This window comes from Aethalodelphis obliquidens, unplaced genomic scaffold (genome assembly GCF_003676395.1).
Source record: "Aethalodelphis obliquidens isolate GAN/ISIS:26980383/991018 unplaced genomic scaffold, ASM367639v1 scaffold51, whole genome shotgun sequence".
Taxonomy (NCBI): Eukaryota; Metazoa; Chordata; class Mammalia; order Artiodactyla; family Delphinidae; genus Aethalodelphis; species Aethalodelphis obliquidens.
The window spans coordinates 822,593-839,861 of NW_020837995.1; the positions used below are offsets into that span (position 1 = coordinate 822,593).

The following is a 17,269-nucleotide window of genomic DNA, read 5'->3' on the forward strand; positions in this document are numbered from 1 at the left end:
CTGAAACTATGACTCTTTATTTTCACATGGACAGTTCAAAGGAAGTCATCAGTAGTTTTGTTTAATGTAAAAAAAAAAGTATCCCGCCCCCCGACACACACACACATAAATCATGGAGAACTTAATTCTGTTTCTAGAAGCCTGGTTAAAGGATTCATAGTTTAGAAGGGAAATAACAGTGCAGATTTCTCTAGAGAGCAGTTTTTAAAGCTTGGGAGTAAGAAGTTTAAAGCTAGTTTAGTGGGCTTATTTCCCAGGCTCAAATTGATTTGGGGGAGGTGTCACAGTGCTAGATATAGAGTGATGGGACAGTGGTCACTGCCCAGAGCCTTGGAACGGATCTTGCTGTCACACAAAGCAGGCAACAGAGAGTGAGACAATAAGAAATAATCAAGGCGCCAACCAACGTTTTTGGATCGCGCGTTCATCATGTATGTCCAAAAGGTATAGGCATAGGCCGTGTTGGGGTAGAGGTGCCGGAAACTGTCAGTCAGTGGCACAGCCTGCAGCAATTCCCCAAAGCCATGACGCTCTTCTGGAGTGAAGCCAGCATTCTTTTTGTTTCCCTTTGGGTTGCGAAGATCAATTTCTTCATGAGCCACATTGAGGTCCCCACATAGCACAAGGGGCTTGCGGGAAGCCAAACCCTTCAGGAATTTGCGAAAGGCTTCATCCCAGCGCTGCCGGTACTCCAGGCGCACCAGACCTCGGCCTGCATTAGGTACATAGGCTGTCACCAGCACAAATGCATCATATTCAGCCACAATCACTCTGCCTTCCTGATCATGTTCCTCTTCACCTACAGAAACAATGAAACAATTAGCAAAAAGAAGTTTAAGAAAGGGAAAGCAAAGAATAAAGGGATCAAGAATTGGGGCTGGAGTGGGATATCAGCAACTGGTTTGGAAGAGCTGGGCTTTAGGAATCAACAGGGTCTCACCAATGCCATAGGAGACTTTGAGTGGGCACTGGCGGGAGAGTAGGCCCACACCACTGTACCCTTCCTTGTCTGAAGGAGCTGACCAGTACTGATGGGATAGTCCAGAGAGTGCTTGAAGTTCAGCTGGTAGTTTGTTCTCAGAACATTTGGTCTCTTGGAGGCACAGGATATCTGGGGCTTCCTCCTTTACCCACTGTGAGCGAAATGAAAGGTAGAAAAAGTATTATCAATTCAGCAGACATTTACTGAAGAATCTATGTGCTAAGTACTAGAGATACACAGGTGAGGGACTTCCCTGATGGCACAGTGGTTAGTTAAGAATCCACCTGCCAATGCAGGAGACATGGGTTCATCCCTGGTCCGGGAAGATCCCACATGCCATGGAGCTACTAAGCCCGTGTGCCACAACTACTGAGCCTGTGGGCCTAGAGCCCATGCTCTGCAACAAGAGAAGCCACAGCAATGAAAACCCCGTGCACCACAACAAAGAGTAGCCCCTGCTCACCCCAACTAGAGAAAGCCCGCGCGCAGCAACAAGACCCAATGCAGCCATAAATAAATAAATAGGACAGTCTCTGCAGAAGGAGTATAAGTCTAGCAACACAGTATTTGAAGTTATAAATTACATAAGTGGCAGGGAGACAAGAAAGAGTGTTCCATGCAACACTGAGAAGATTGGTTTTTTCCCTATAGGCAATGGATAGCCAGCTAAGATTTTTTAAGTAGTTATTTAAATGTTGGATATGCAGGAAATAAAATGGAACAAGTCCAGTAACGAGGTTTTTCTGACATGCTAGGAAAAAGATGAGGACATTAAATAAAACAATGGCAGTGGAACTGGTGGAATGGCATCTAAGAAATACAAGTGGGGGGCTTCCCTGGTGGCACAGTGGTTAAGAATCCGGCTGCCAATGCAGGGAACACGGGTTCGAGCCCCGGTCGGAAAAATCCCACATGCTGCGGAGCAACTAAGCCCGTGCGCCACAACTACTGGGCCTGCGCTCTAGAGCCCCCGCTCCGCAACAAGAAAAGCCACCGCAATGAGAAGCCCCCGCTAACCACAACCAAGAGTAGCCCCCGCTTGCCACAATTAGAGAAAGCCCCCGCTTAGCAACTAAGACCCAACGCAGCCAAAAATAAATTTATAAAGAGAAAAGAAATACAAGTGGTATGATTTGGTGAAAACTTTGTATCTCTGCCACAAGAAAACGACAGTGCTAGGAACTAAAATGGGAAAAGGTGATTAACCCCCAAGATCAGTACCCCGCTCCCCTTAATTCCACTCACATCTAAACCTTTCTTCTTAATCCAGGCTCGAAGCCCATCCACATTCCAGGAGCAGATCTTCAGTGTGGCTGATTTGCCACCGGGTGAGGTTTTCTGATCTGGGGGGTCCTCATACATGACTGTCCCCTCTCCTGCTGCCTCTTTTTCATTTTTTTTCGCTCCTGCCTTGCTCTTCTTGGCCTCTGGCTCTATAAAATAAGTAATACACAATGATGTAAGTTGGCGATAACCAACTTTGATCCGCAGTTAACTATAGATCCACCGAGAGCCTGCAGTTGCCGCGACTTCTTCACAAACTGCAAAAATGAGTATACAGTCGGTCCGTACCTCTCGTTCATCAAGGGAATTATAGACATCCCCATCGCAGCCTCTAGGGAGATGGGCCTATTTCATTGTCTTACCAATCTTGGGCTCTTCCCCGTCTTCTGCCACCGCTCCCTTTTTCCCACGTTTCGGCATCACTGTAACAAACACCCTTCTGCACCAGTTCCACGTCGCCCACCGAAGCAGTATATTTATCGCGTTGCCTACAGACGCAAAGAAGTAGTGAAACCAGCTAGGCCTGGGGAAGACTCCCCCCTCGGGCGCCCCCGCACCAAGTCCCGCCTTTCAAACCGTATTATCTCTGAATTCTTTTCCCGCCTCAGTGCACCATCGGCCTTTCAGCCCCTCATTCTCAAAACTAGATCATTTCATAGTGCCTCCTACCCTCCTCACGAGATCGGCCCTCCAGCCAATCGACGGACTTAATTAAGAATCCCGACTTAGGCTTGCCGATCAAAAGTCCTGAGAAGTCCCTACGATGGGCCAAACAACAACAACCCTGTAGCTGACCTGCTTGGGTCGCAGCCTGGCTCCTCCTTAACCCAGCACAAAGAATGGAGCACGATGTGCCCCCACGTGGGTGACTGGCGTGGTCACGTGATCTGAGATGCGCCTCCAGTGGCGGAGGAATGCGGGTGATTGGTCTGTTTGTACCACGTGACCGAAAGCTCAGCCGTCCCAGCCTTCTCCGTGACTCCGGGGCACTGAAGGCCCCAATCCTCCATTCTTGGGCTGTTCATCGCTATGCCAGAATCACGACTCCTTCTGCCACCTTGACCGGAGATCCCAGAGCTGTCTAAGAGAGAACAAAATCAGTGGAGAAGGCTGGGCTGGACCATGGGAGAGAGGCAGAGGAACGGATAGGAATTTAAGGAGCAGATGCCGACTCAGTGTTCCTGGCAGTTAAGAGAACAGGTCCTCGAAGGGGCCTTGATGGGTCGCCGTGACGACAGGGGTTGGAGCTGGCGCCGGCGCGCTACCAGCGGGAATTCTTTGGTATCTGTTCTGGTGCGTGCTGCTCCTTAGCAGTCACCGACTCGTTTTCTTCAGCGACCCAGAGTCTGCGTCCCAGCACGGACTGGTGCGGCCTTCACGGCCCCAGTGGTAGCTAGGAGCCATGCCGGCGGTTTTGGGTTTTGAAGGCAGCGCCAACAAGATTGGCGTGGGAGTAGTACGGGATGGCGTGGTGCTGGCGAATCCGCGGCGGACTTACGTCACGCCTCCAGGCACAGGTACGGGAGTAGGGAACTTATAGTTTGCGGCGCACTTCTCCGCACAGCATCACCTGCAGTCTTCCTAAACATTAGTGAAGAAAGGTGTGGAGCGCATTGTCCCCTCATAGTTTTTGATCTGAGTCTCTGAGATTATGTGACAGTGTTATCACAAGGCTGATGGATAGAAGAGTCACAGGCACTTGAACCTGGATCTTCTGAGCTCCTTCAGCATCTTTTACGTGCTAATCGTCAGCTGGCTGTTGGCTACAAAAATAGATGTATAAGCTTGTTATGGAGCTGGACATGTAGACAGAACTTCACATTACAGTGTGATAAATAGTAGATGCAGTCAAAATACACTAGAATGAGAAAGAGTGTAAAGACTCCCAGCCTAGGTGTAGACAGAACTGGCTGGCTTTGCAATATTCAGTAGTTGTTTTTGGACTTCTGTATTCTTGAAATGAGAACGGTAATACCTGCATCATTGGGTCTTGAGAATTAAAGAACCAGACACATTATCACTTTTAGTAAACGTTATTTGTAAATTATATTGTAACTTGTTTACCCTCCCCGCAAACATCTGCTTATGTAGGAGAAGGCAACTGACTTGCATATACCTGAAAAGCCTCTGTGAGCAGGCGATGTTGTGACAGGTTACTCATTAGGAATGTATATATATGTTTAGCACTCACTCTTGGCATTTGGGCACCAAGAATGTGAAGATAAATAAAATAGCCAGTGCTTTGAGATGCTCATGGTTAAACTGGGAAAAGTACGGATAATTATAATGCTATAATTGTTATATGTTACATGTAGTATGTTAAATTCAATGATGTGTTAAATTCATGCACACGATTTGTAGGGTCACAGAAGATCACCAAAAAGTATGAGATAGGTATCACTTGAATTGAGTCCTGAGTAGGAGTTGGGTATGAAGAAGGGCATTTCTGAGAGCTGTTTAGCCTAGCTGAACAGGCTGGAAAGACTATATCTGAAAACATAGAAGACAGGATGCTTGAGAAAAGGGAAAAGGACTCTTCCTACCCCACTAAAACGTCTGTTTTGACTTCTACCTCCCTTTCTATAGAAAAACTCTGTGATCTCTGACTTGTGTCCATCTCTTAGGATTCCTTCCAGGTGCTACTGCCAGGCACCACCGAGCTGTTATCCTGGACCTCCTGCAGGAGGCACTAACAGAGGCTGGATTAACCTCCAAGGATATTGATTGCATTGCATACACCAAAGGTATGGCTGGGAGAGTGGGTGACAGTGGAAGAATATACCTGGAGCCTGGCTAGGTCAAAACAGCCTGCAGCTCACCTCTGCTACCACCACTAACACCACCCAACCTTCACATCCCCTGCTTCCCCCGGCTCTGTTTTTCCCAGTCTCTATAGGATTCTCACTCCCATTTCTGTGCCCGTAGGTCCTGGCATGGGTGCCCCACTGGTTTCTGTGGCTGTCGTAGCCCGTACTATGGCTCAGTTGTGGAATAAGCCATTGCTGGGCGTTAACCACTGCATAGCCCACATTGAGATGGGCCGCCTCATCACTGGAGCCACCAGCCCAACTGTGCTATATGTCAGTGGAGGAAATACACAGGTATTTAACAGTACTTCACCGTTCCTTCTTTTTGTTTCCCCTCAGAGATTTTTCGTTATTTTTAATGACTGAAACAAAACAGGTCTAAAACCACAGCTTCTGGAAGAACCATTTGTTCTTGCTGGTCTTTCTTCAGACTTGATCTTGGCCTCTTGTTGGGCCGTGTGTTTAAGAGCAGGGTCTCTGAAGACATGCTTGCTGACAACAGTTTTTTCCAAGGGGATATCCACAGAGTACCTTGTGGGCATGAGGTGATTATAGTTATAAACTTTCACAAAAGACTTGATCTCTGACCTCCTGGCGATTTTCTTCTTGCCAGTGGTAGCCATCACTTTGCAGGGATAGCGAGATACCATCATCAGTGTTCTTCATGATGACCCACCAGGAGCAGCACCACCTTCCCAGGTTTCATGAACTTGTCCTTTTTTTTTTTTGAACTTGTCCATTTTGACGGAAACCACTCAGGACTACGGCAGAAAAGCTCCACCATTCCTTCTTAATTTCTAAGGCACTGTACCAACAACTTTCATGTTCCACCTGAGTGGTGGGAACTGCAAGAGCAAAGCTGGGCTCATCTGAAACTAAAATATGATATACTAGAAAACCCACAACAGAGTTTATGATATCGTATGTTTGGGCAGTATGATAGAACATTAGATGACCTTTATATATATGGCTGTAGAGATAAGGAATTTCCAATTTAGAGAAGGAAAGAATGGTAAGGATTGAAGTATTCAAAATAATGAAAGGATTTTCATTATTTTGAATCTTATTTTTCCTATGAATCTTAGCAGTTAAAACTAAGGGGCACTATCCCATTTGTATCTTTACAACAATTGCATGTTTTGTTTTAGTTACTGGTGATAAATATATAGAAGTTTTTACTCTAAGAGTATGAAAATATAAATAATTTAGAAAACATTTTTTGAATGGCAGAAGGTATTTTAAACTTACAGGTGAAGCCAGAGTTGTTTGGGATACCTTATAAGATCTTTTTAGGTTGGGATTAGAGAACTCCAGCCTTCCTTTCCCACATAACACCTGATGGGATTATTGTCAGGAATGGTCATTGTCTCCAGCTTATGAAAGGGTTATGTTCTAAAACTTCATCTTGTGAAATAGTTATTAAAGATGAAGCACAGGGGCTTCCCTGGTGGCGCAGTGGTTGAAAGTCCGCCTGCTGATGCAGGGGACACGGGTTCGTGCCCCGGTCTGGGAAGATCCCACATGCCGCGGAGCGGCTGGGCCCGTGAACCATGGCCGCTGAGCCTGCGCGTCCGGAGCCTGTGCTCCGCAATGGGAGAGGCCACAACAGTGAGAGGCCCGCGTACCGCAAAAAAAAAAAAAAAAAGATGAAGCACACATTCCCGTGAAAATGATGTGGCAACTTTAATGGGTAGAGAGCGAGTAACTGGTTGAGGCCTGAAGGATATCATACAAGGTCACGGACTTGAGGTGTGGAAAGTTTCAGTGGAAGCTTACAAGAGTTTATGGAGATGAGCAGCGATGGAATTTTCTGTTCTTTTCCTCCTCCCTTTTTTTTTTTTATTTTTTTTTATTTTTGCGGTACGCGGGCCTCTCACTGTTGGGGCCTCTCCCGTTGTGGAGCACAGGCTCCGGACGCGCAGGCTCGGCAACCATGGCTCACAGGCCCAGCTGCTCCGCGGCATGTGGGATCTTCCCGGACCGGGGCACGAACCCATGTCCCCTGCATCGGCAGGCGGACTCTCAACCACTGCGCCACCAGGGAAGCCCTCCTCCTCCCTTTTGAAGCCTGCTTAGGTGTGAAAAACAGAAGATGATTGGGTAGGGAAGTGTAGATGACAGAAGTAGAAAGGCAGAATTTTTTCTTTCCTCTTTTGTTGCCAGCTTTTGACAGTAGAGTAAGAGCTACATCCGAATGGAAGAAAATCCCCAGCAGCACCAGAAAGGGAAAGGGACTTATGGTCCTTAGGAAGTACTCACTGTCAGCAGTGTGGAGCATATGTGTCAGTGGGTGATAAATACTCTCTGTGCTAGAAGCTGGTCACGTATGAAGAATGGACATAAGTTGGTTGCCAGTGCTGAGTTGGATGGGCCATTAGTCTGACCCAGAATGGGGTTTTTGAGTTTGGGGTTTTTTTTGTTGTGTTTGCTGCACTGCGTGACTTGTGGATCTTAGTTCCCCAACCAGGGGTTGAACGAGCACCTTCAGCAGTGAAAGAGCAGAGTCCTAACCACTGGACCGCTAGGGAATTCCCTGGGATTTTTGAGTTTCTTTTAACTCTACCTTGGTGGTTTCTAAATACCACCACCCTCGTAGGATAACCTAGAAGAACTCTGGTTTCCTGCTTCCAAGAAGGAAAGCCTTCCCTGTTACACACTGTCTAGACTGCTTTTAAAGGAATATTGGGAAGCTCCAAGCAAGAAAAATGCATCCAAAGTGATAATTTGCTTCTCCCCTGACCTAGACTACCTTCTGTAGACTAGGAATCTCCTCTGGGAATCCTTGGGGTATATATAGACTTCTCAGATAAGCGCTATTAAAAAGTACCCATTGAGGGTTTGGGAAAGTAGTTTTTCCCATTGCTTATTGCTTTTTGGAAGCTCTAGTGACCATGTTGATCCTCTGCTGTGTTCTTCCCCAAAGCCAAATGCTCCTCTTTACAGACTTGAGGTTTCATGGACATCCTCATCACCCTTAGGTGATTGCGTATTCAGAACATCGTTACCGCATCTTTGGGGAAACCATCGATATTGCTGTGGGTAATTGTCTGGATCGTTTTGCTCGAGTGCTGAAGGTAAGCCATTGAGGCTACAGAGAACATAAGATGTGAATGTATTTGGGGAGAGCCATGGAAAAGGAGGAGGAAAGTAGTAAATTAGCTTCTTAAGCTTCCTGGATACCTGACTTCATCCTCTTTTTCATTCTGCTAGATTTCCAATGACCCAAGTCCAGGCTACAACATTGAACAGATGGCAAAGCGGTAAGGGGAATAAGGTGGAAGGAGGCTGACTGGTGGGGCGCCAGGGATTTCCCTGTATATGTGTTAATGAGGTTTGGGAGGGCTTTGGAGGGTGAGCAGCCAGCTGACTACAGGCTTAAGTGCCTCATATACTCCCTCCCACATAGAGGCAAGAAGCTAGTTGAGCTGCCATACACTGTAAAGGGGATGGACGTCTCATTCTCAGGGATCTTGTCTTTCATTGAGGTGAGTGTGGGAGAGGTGAGGAGATGGGCACTTCTCATGCTTTTTAATGAAGCACATGTGTTTTGCTCACCAGTGTATTTTCTACATATAGCATAGTACTGGCCCATGTTAGATGCTGAATAAATTCATTTAGCAAATATTTATTGAACATCTTTTGTGTGCCAGGTGCTGTTCAAGGCAGTTGTGATACAAGATGGAGCAAAACAAAAATCCCTGCCTACTTGGAGCTTGCATTTCATGCAGTGGGGGTGGGAGACAGAAAAAGAAACAAAAAAAAAAAAGAGGGGAAATAATAAAATAAAAAGGGTCAGATGGGGACAAGTGCTCTAGAGAAAAATTAACTGGGGTAGGGAATGGAGGATGCCAGGGTAGACATTCATAATTACTGAGTCTTTTTTTTAAGATAATCACAGTATTTTCTTTCTTTCTTTTTCTTTTTTAAAAAATTTTTTCCCCATAATTATTGAATCTTGAAAGACTTCTGCTGGTTTTATAGCTCAGTGCCAGTGAAGGGCAAGGTTGTCGTATAGGATGTACTGGTAAATTGAATTGTGGTGAAACATGGTGATACTCCAAGTGCACTAATTTTTTGCTCATATGTCATCCCCAGACCACAATTCATTGTTTTGTATGTTTTCCCCTTTAACTATAGGATGTAACCCAGCGGATGCTGGCCACGGGCGAGTGTACTCCTGAGGATCTGTGTTTCTCCCTGCAGGTAATGGAGTGAAAAGCTGGGACAGAAACTTGAAGCTGGAGGAGCTTTTATACAGTAGACAGAACTAAGCTGGGATTGTCTTTGATGTTTTCACCTTGTTTGCCTTCCACAGGAAACTGTGTTTGCAATGCTGGTAGAGATCACAGAGCGAGCCATGGCACATTGTGGCTCCCAGGAGGCCCTCATCGTGGGAGGTGTGGGGTGTATGTATCACTGGACTGTGCTTCTCTTTCCTATTTTGGGGCATGTGTATCCTCCTCCTGATACTCTAAATCTCTAAGGGTTTGGGGAAATTACTCGTTTTATTTCTTGTCCAATGCTTCCCACTCCTTGCCCCTGGAATCCCTACTTCGTTTTCCTAAGTCAGTGCACATGAGGTGTACAGCCAGACTGTGGAGAAATGGCTAAAGGTAAGCTAACTGTACCCCTACCTCTTTGTAGGTAATATGAGGTTACAGGAAATGATGGAGACGATGTGCCAGGAGCGTGGAGCCCGGCTTTTTGCCACAGATGAGAGGTAAAGGCCCATTCCCTTTCTTTATTTCTTTTTTTTTCCCCTCCAATTACTATGATTTTCCATGCTTAGATCATGAATTTCATACCTCTTTTCCTTCCCAGATTCTGCATTGACAATGGAGCCATGATAGCCCAGGCTGGCTGGGAGATGTTTCGGGCTGGACACAGGACTCCTCTCAGTGAATCTGGGGTCACACAGAGGTGAGCAGCCCCTTGGAGGAGGTAAACAGGATTAAATGGGAGGTAGGCAAAAATGTTCAGCAGGGAAGAGGATCCAGAATCGTGAGGGCAGAGAAGAATGGAAGGTGCTAAGGGGTAACTGTCCACCAAGTTTTTCCTATTTTTTTTTTACAGGTATCGGACAGATGAAGTAGAAGTGACCTGGAGGGACTGACAAGGTTAACAGAATCGGAGTAGATAGCGCCCTACGTGGAGACCAAGGGACCCTGGGCCTTAATCTTTATCCTGACGTGAGAATCCTGGCAAGGCTGTGGATGCCCCTCTCCTATCATTTGAACCTCAAGATGACTCAGCATTAAAAACATTTTTGTTTTTATATGTTGATAATCAACTTGTGTTCAGGAAGGATACACAGTTGGCACTGGATAAATTCTTGTTGATGGGGTGATGGGTAAGAAGGCAAGGGGTCAGAGCGGCACCCTGGCAGACTATGCAGGTTGCCTTGGGAGCTGCTGCTCTGGAGCTAAAATTGAGGGGAATCTCTTAGATATTCTAATCTCTTCTTAGTAATGCTATTATCATTGATACTATTTTAGCATCAGATCTTATGCTAATTGCTTTACATTTATCATCTCATTTAAATTCTTTGAAGTATAGGTACTCAGAATTTCCCTGAAAATAGCCTGAAGCCAGGTGTAATTTCATGCTAATTTATAACTCAAAAGTAAAACCATCCCTCTTCCAAACCCTTAGGCCTACAGACATTTCCATTGGCAGCTTGAGGGGGCGGGCCCCAGGTATACACATCTCTGAAATTAACAGCCAGTCATTAGCAAAAATCCCACATATGCTCAACCTTTTCTCTGTATGTTCCCTTTTTATAGTCCTGCTCTGAGCCCTGATTTCTCCTGAGGACTCTGCTTCTTTTAGTAGTGGTGGTGGTTTCTCTCACACCCATTGTACCACTGGGCCTGGAGGCAGTACAGGTGTCCGCATTTTTTCTTATACTGTATATTTTTTAATATTTATTTATTTGGCTGTGCTGGGTCTTCGTTGCGGCATGCAGGATCTTTAGTTGTGGCATGCGAACTCTTAGTTGCGGCATGTGGGATCTAGTTCCCTGACGAGGGATCGAACCCCGGTCCCCTGCACTGGGAGCATGGAGTCTTAACCACTGGACCGCCAGGCGAGTCCCTTCCTCATACTATTTTTAAGACTATTCTCTCTCATCTCTAACATACCTCAGCTTTGAAACACAAGTCAGTACCTGTCATAAATCTTGGTGATTTAAATATCCATGTAGATAATCTTTCTAACACTCTGGTCTCAGTTCTTTGCTCCTCCAGTGATCTTGTCCTCCACCCCCACTTCAGCTACTCATTCCCTTGGTCATATTCTAGACCTACCACTACTCCATATCTCAATCTCAAACATCCCACCCTCCCACCATTACTTCCTGTCTTTCCAGTTTATTCCACATGCCTTCACTTCCCTCCTCCCACTAAATTCCAGTCATGAGCCCTTTGTTAAGGGCTCACCTCCCTTGCTTCTCTGGCTTTTGTCACACTCAACTCTTCACCAACTTTACTCCTAGATCCATGCAGCTGAAAGGGCTGGGAAGAAACAGGTTGACTTGTCTTTAAATTCATTACCATAAAACTTGAGTGAGTCCTTTATGCTACTAGCAATATCCCCTGGTCCTTTTACTTGCCCTTCCTTTTTTTTGGCCATGCTGCATGGCTTGCGGGATTGGAGTCCTAACCGCTCCGCCAGGGAATTCTCCACTTGCCCTTGCTTCTGATCTCTTAAATCTCCAACATCCCTCATTCTCAGTGTTACTTTGGTAGAAAATAGAAACAATCAGAAAAGGTTCACAAGCTCCTACCACTATACCTACATACCTTCCAGCATTTATACCTGTAAGCTCTGCTTTCTCTCTTGTTATTGTATACCAGGGATTCTCAACTGGGACTGAGTTTGCTCCCAGAGGACATTTGGTTGATCACAACCAAAAGGAGGTGGTGCTGCTGGGTAGAGGCCAGAGATGCTGCAAAATAGCCTACAATGCACAGAACAGCCCTCCACAACAGAACCGTCTGGGCTTAAATGTCATTGGCGTCAAGGTTGAGAGATGCTGCTCTAAACAAACTGTCCAGGCTCCTGTCCAGCCAGTCCCATCATTTGGCTTTCAAGGACATCTTTCAACAGTTCTCCCTCCTTTTCTGTAGCGTCAGTATTCCCCTTTCTCTCCTGGAATATCCTGTTGGCACACAAATATGCTGTCATTTTTCTTACCTTACAAAGACATAAACCTCTCTTGACCCCATTTCCCCTTCAGTTGCTTCCAATTTTCCTGGTCAATTTTTTAAAAACATTTTATTACTACGTTTTTAAGTTGAATTATGTTGACTTACAATATTAGTTTCAGATGTACAGCATAGTGATTTAGTAAGTATTCTTATAGGTTATACTCCACTTAAAGTTATAAAATATTCACTGTATTTCTTGTGCTGTACAGTATATCCTTGTAGTTTGTTTATTCTGCTCTGTTTTATAGCAGAACATCTTAAAAGAGTCTTTTCCACTTTCCACCAATTCCCTATTCAGTCCACTGCAGCATGACTGTTCTCATCGTGGTCACCAAGGACTTGCACAAACCTAAATCTAATGGCATCTTCTGCTTTATCTTGCACAGGCTATCAGCAGCATTTGACACCCCCTCTTTGAAACACTGTCTTTACTTGGCCTTAGGACATGTTCTCTGGTTTGCCTCCTAGTTTACCAAGTACTCTTTCTTAGTCTGCTGGTTTCTCCTCATCTCCGTAGTGCTCTAGAGTTCAGTCTGGACTGCTTTTCTGTTTACATACATACCTGGAGTGATTTCAGCCAGTGTTACACATTAGAGCCATTTCAGTGTGGATGACTTCCCATATTTTTAGCTCCAATCAGGACTTCTGAATACCTAGCTGCTCTTGGCATCTCGACTTGGATGCTTAATAGGCATTTCAAATTTAACATATACGAAACTGAACTTACTTTCTCCCCAGCTTACTGCTGCAGTCTTTCCTATTTCAAGTAATGACAACTCCATCCTTCTAGTTGTTCATGTTAAAGTGTCTTGGTATTATCTTTGGCCCCTCTTTTTCATCTCCTCCAATTCATCAAATCACGTTGACTTTACCTTCAGAATACATCCAGAATCCAATTGGTCACTTCTCTGCTGCCACCCTAGCCCAAGCCAGAATTTTCTGCCTCCAAGATGAGGGGTCCCCAACCCCTGGGCCATGGACTGGTACCGGTCTGTCAGCGGCCTATTAGGAACCGGGCTGCACAGCAGGAGGTGAGCAGTGGCGGGAGGGCGGGGTGGGCGAGTGAGGGAGCGAAGCTTCATCTGCTGCTCCACCCCCCCCACACACCCCCACCCCCACCCCCTGCCCCCATCGCTCGCGTTACCACCTGAACCATCGCTTGCATTACAGCCTGGAAAAATTGTCTTCCACGAAACTGGTCCCTGATGCCAAAATGGTGGGGACTGCTGTCCAAAATTATTGCCGTAGCTGGTCTACCTGCTTCCACCATTTCCCCCTTACAGTCAATTCTCAACACAGCAGCCAGAGTGAATAGTGTTAACACGGAAGCCAGATTATGTCACTCTTCTCAAAACCCTCTGTGTTTTCCTACCTCAGAATAAAACCCAGAGCCCCTTAAAGGCCTGTAAAAGCCTCCATAACCTGCCCCACCCTTCCTCAAGTAATGCTTTGACCTCACTTCCTGCTACTTATCTCCTTGTTCACTCTGCTCCAGCAACATTGGCCTTTCGTTCTTCCTTAAACACTGAAGGTGTGCTGCCCCTCAAGGCCTTTAGACTTGTTGCTCCCTCTGCCTGGAAGCTCTTTCTGGAGGTATAGTCTTTAAGTCTGCTCAACTTTTTTTCGTGAGGGCTTCCTGACAACCCTACTTAAAATTGTACTCCTCTAGCGCTTTCTAGCCTACTCCCCTGTTTTATTTCTCTTCGTAGCACTTAGCACCTTGTAATCTAATAGTTGTTTTTATTATGTTCATTGTTTATCTCTTCTTGTTGAAATATAAACTCCCTGAGGGGAGGTGTAGCTTGTTTTATTCATTGGCATATCATCTCCCAGTACTTAAAAAAGGTCTGGCACATAGTGGACATTCAGTTAGTATTTGCTGAATGAATATATAAGCTGATGAGGAACTAAACCAAAGAAATAATCAAAGGACTATAAGGTAAGACTTGAGCTAAAAGATTTTAAAAATTAGGATTACATGAGCTTGGGAAAAGAGGAAGTTTCTGATTACTTACTAAGTAGAAAGTGATGATAAATACTTTTTTTCATTTACAAAGGATAGACACATAAATGGGTTGAAATGCATTAAGGCGTGGAGGTTTAAAGTAGAAACTTCGAGATGGAAGATAGAAGATAAATTCTTGTTGAATATATTTGAGAACAGGAATAATCTGTTTTTCTAGGCTTCGGGAGTTTTCAAGTATGTTATTACACAGCCTCAGGTATTTATTTGTAAGTTTTTATTAATGTTATGGGGTGGAATGGATTGTGGAGGAAGGACCTTCTTTGGCACTGCAGCCGCAGTTCGTATTGCGTAGTCGGGGAGTTCTCTCCCTAGGAAGCCTTGGGCTGTTGTAAAATCCTTGTGTGTCCAAAGCTTTGGGCTACCCAAGGGTGGACTCAAAAAAGTTTGTGGAGCCGGGAGATTAAAATCTTGGCTCCTTGAGTCCTAAATTATGGACTCCTCTTCCTAGCTGTCTTTCCTCCTGAGTCTCACTGACAGTATAGGGTGAGTGTGTGCTGCTGATTTCAAAAAATGAAGGCAATGGGGGATGTCAGGCCCCTAGACAGCATCTCCAGCCAGGTCATGTATAGGGCCCCAGGGCAGGCTGACTGAGGGATCACAGGTAGGCTCCTGTTATGTACGAAATGGAACCTGTTCCTCAGCTTCTCTAGCCATTGGACTAGTCCTACCCCTGAGCTCTATGCCCCTGCAGTTTGAAATCTTCCCAGATTCATGACTGTGAGGGCAGCCGTAGGACTTCATGAAGGCATGAATATTGCCATACGACTTTATGAAGGCACATGTGCCACTCTGACTGCATGGTTAGGAAAAGTGAGCAGGGACGAGGTGAGCGCCATTGTCAGTTTGTACTCTGGGATGACTGCGCCCACTTTAACAGCCCTGTTCCTGTATAACTACCTGCTTTTGGTTTGTCTTCAGGTCCTGCTCAGGGATGTAGCCTGAGGGAGCAGGAGTGTTGAGAGAGGTAGATGCCAAGTTCTCCTTTGGTGGTGGCTTCTGCACCTGCTGTAAGACCACCAAGTCTTCAAAAGCCTTTTGGCTACAGAGAAAGGAAACCCCAGATACAGAAGGGAACAGAAAGTATGTCATCCTCTGAAATTTCTGTCCTTGGGGATTTAGGGATAATAGGGCTTCTTCACTCTTTAGTTTTTCTGTTTTGCTGCCCAGCTGGCATTTCTTTCAAACTGGTAACCATAAACCTGTTCAGATGTAGGTAGACATTAGCCACTGTCTCCCCACAGCCAGCCCCACCCCTGCCACAGAAACTCCTCTTCCATCAGATTTCGGCTCCTCCTACATGAATCCACTTAAGTCATTACTGTTTTTTGAGCATCTACTCTATGCTGGGCAGTGGGCTTTATCTCTCTAACCTTCCCCTCTGGTTCACTCACCTGGTAGTAATCAGAGAGCCCATAGAGGCAAGACCCTGGCTCTCAACATCTGCCGAAGTACTAGCCATACTGGCACTCTGACCCTAGGCAGCTCCCACTCTGCACACCCAGGTCGGTCCTATGTCCTAAAACATCTCAAATCATACAGGAGCCTGGAAATGAGATTTAGGACACAAACACTCCTTCATGGGAAGAGAACCCCAACCCAAAGCAGTAGGACTGTCTAGGTACCACCAGTGCCAAAGCGGGTAATGGAAGTGTGTGTGCGTGGGGTTGGGGGGGACAACCAAATCTGATAATCAAAGGGCACTATACAATTCATTAATGAAACGAGGGATGGAGAGAACTGGTGAAGGAGGGGATGGGGGCCTACCTGCATATAAGCTACTTTTAATGTAATTGATGAATGCCTCTGGCTCATTTCATCACCTAGCCCCTCAGAGAAGCAGAAACCAGGGTTCCAGGTCATTCTGCACTGAAGGCAGGAGTGGAGGGCCTTACCAGCTGTGGCAGAGATGCCCAGGTAGGAAAGTATGGTCCACGTGATGGCAAGGATGGTTCCTTTGGGGGACAGCTGCAGCAGGGTCCTGGGAACAGAAGTTGAACCATCAGTGGAGAGGGAAGAGGGGTGATAGAGTGCTCCAAGCCTGGACATCCGTGTCACCTTGAGGTCCCTAGAGATACTGGTCCTGGTGAGTACCCCAGTGGCTGAGGAGAAGAAGATGGAAAACATACCAAGGAAACTGCCCTCTGGACCGTGCCCACCACTGCGGGACAATATTATGGAAGAAAATGCTTTCTACAGAAAGGAACAGAGAGAAAAGATGAGGTTTTGAGGAGCACCTCCTGCCTTCCTCTGTTCAGCCCAAATTATTACCCCTCTACCCAGTTTAGTGTCAGTGACTTAGGTTAGGCTGGGAAGCATAAGGGATTTTTGGCCCAGGGACTTAACAGGGCTCTGAGTGATCTGATGGCCAACTTGTGATTGACATACAGAATCAGAAGTTGAGGGTTCTTTTCTGAGGAGGACAGATTTCTCAGTCAGTTTCCCACTGTCTCACCTTGGTACCCAAAGAAGCCAGTGGCTTGTTGGCTGGGGTTTGTGGGGAGGAAGTCCCCAGCAGGTAGTTGGTAAGAGAAAGGAAGATCAGGAAGAAGAAGATAATCTGGGCCTGTAATACCTTGGGTGATGCCACCCCCCTCCACAGAGAGAGGGAGAAAGAGGGAGGGAAGAAGGGACAGAGACAGAGAGGTGAGTGGAAGGGAGGTAGTTCTCCTCCTCACTTTCCTTGTCTCATCTTCACTCTTCTCTCCAGTCCTCTCGTTCTGTTTCCTACCAACCTCCTCCCATAAAGGAATGTGGCTAAATGGGTGTCCTTTTCCTTCTTGCCTCAAACTACAAAGCATCCCTTCCCATGCCAGAGGGGTGAATATCAATGTTGTAAATACTGGGAGCAAGAAGCAGGGCATTTCTCATCTGGTAGTCATGTCTAGTGCTCATCCCAACAGATCCTCAGAAGGAGTCCTCCTTACTTTCCCCTTCAAAAACTGGCATGTGGAGTCTCTCCCAG

At 46.1% G+C, this 17,269-nt stretch overlaps 3 protein-coding genes across 8 annotated transcripts in view; 2 read left to right on the top strand and 1 right to left on the bottom strand.

Moving 5' to 3' along the window:
- Window positions 1–3,147, bottom strand: APEX1 (apurinic/apyrimidinic endodeoxyribonuclease 1). Of its 2 annotated transcripts, none has more exons than XM_027083745.1 (5): window positions 3,062–3,147; window positions 2,629–2,754; window positions 2,228–2,415; window positions 941–1,133; window positions 1–799 (listed from the first exon to the last, which is right to left on the bottom strand). In XM_027083745.1, the coding sequence occupies exons 2-5, from the start codon at window positions 2,684–2,686 to the stop codon at window positions 282–284; spliced, it is 957 nt and encodes a 318-aa protein (XP_026939546.1). In that variant the 5' UTR covers window positions 2,687–2,754; window positions 3,062–3,147; the 3' UTR covers window positions 1–281. The 2 variants fall into 2 exon arrangements, with proteins under 2 accessions (XP_026939546.1, XP_026939547.1); XM_027083746.1 differs by lacking the exon at window positions 3,062–3,147 and adding an exon at window positions 2,936–3,051 and having other exon boundaries at window positions 2–799.
- OSGEP (O-sialoglycoprotein endopeptidase) overlaps window positions 3,070–17,269 on the top strand; it is a 16,488-nt gene continuing 2,288 nt past the window's right edge. Inside the window, exons 1-13 of one of the 5 annotated variants that reach the window (XR_003428155.1) lie at window positions 3,070–3,783; window positions 4,891–5,010; window positions 5,192–5,367; window positions 8,052–8,147; window positions 8,284–8,333; window positions 8,480–8,558; window positions 9,211–9,276; window positions 9,389–9,479; window positions 9,718–9,793; window positions 9,895–9,993; window positions 10,147–10,190; window positions 15,226–15,387; window positions 16,132–17,206. Coding sequence is in view for 4 of the 5 variants with exons in the window: in XM_027083742.1 (XP_026939543.1) it covers window positions 3,669–3,783; window positions 4,891–5,010; window positions 5,192–5,367; window positions 8,052–8,147; window positions 8,284–8,333; window positions 8,480–8,558; window positions 9,211–9,276; window positions 9,389–9,479; window positions 9,718–9,793; window positions 9,895–9,993; window positions 10,147–10,186 (1,008 nt within the window). In the remaining variant the exon portion in view is untranslated. Of the gene's footprint in view, window positions 3,784–4,890; window positions 5,011–5,191; window positions 5,368–8,051; window positions 8,148–8,283; window positions 8,334–8,479; window positions 8,559–9,210; window positions 9,277–9,388; window positions 9,480–9,717; window positions 9,794–9,894; window positions 9,994–10,146; window positions 10,349–15,225; window positions 15,388–16,131; window positions 17,207–17,269 lie in introns of those variants that run through there. The other 4 variants (XM_027083742.1, XM_027083743.1, XM_027083741.1 and 1 more) reach the window with 4 other exon arrangements.
- Window positions 16,136–17,269, top strand: part of KLHL33 (kelch like family member 33) — a 12,514-nt gene continuing 11,380 nt past the window's right edge. Inside the window, exon 1 of the mRNA XM_027083736.1 lies at window positions 16,136–16,221. The gene's annotated coding sequence lies outside the window, so the exon portion shown is untranslated. The remainder of the gene's footprint in view (window positions 16,222–17,269) is intronic.

Excerpts from the sequence above, each read along its gene's own strand:
- APEX1 (XM_027083745.1), bottom strand. The coding sequence starts at position 2,686 with ATGCCGAAACGTGGGAAAAAGGGAGCGGTGGCAGAAGACGGGGAAGAG. Across the intron at positions 2,416-2,628 it reads CGGGGAAGAGCCCAAGATTG|AGCCAGAGGCCAAGAAGAGC; the intron begins GTAAGACAATGA and ends CTTATTTTATAG. Across the intron at positions 800-940 it reads CAAAGTCTCCTATGGCATTG|GTGAAGAGGAACATGATCAG; the intron begins GTGAGACCCTGT and ends TTGTTTCTGTAG.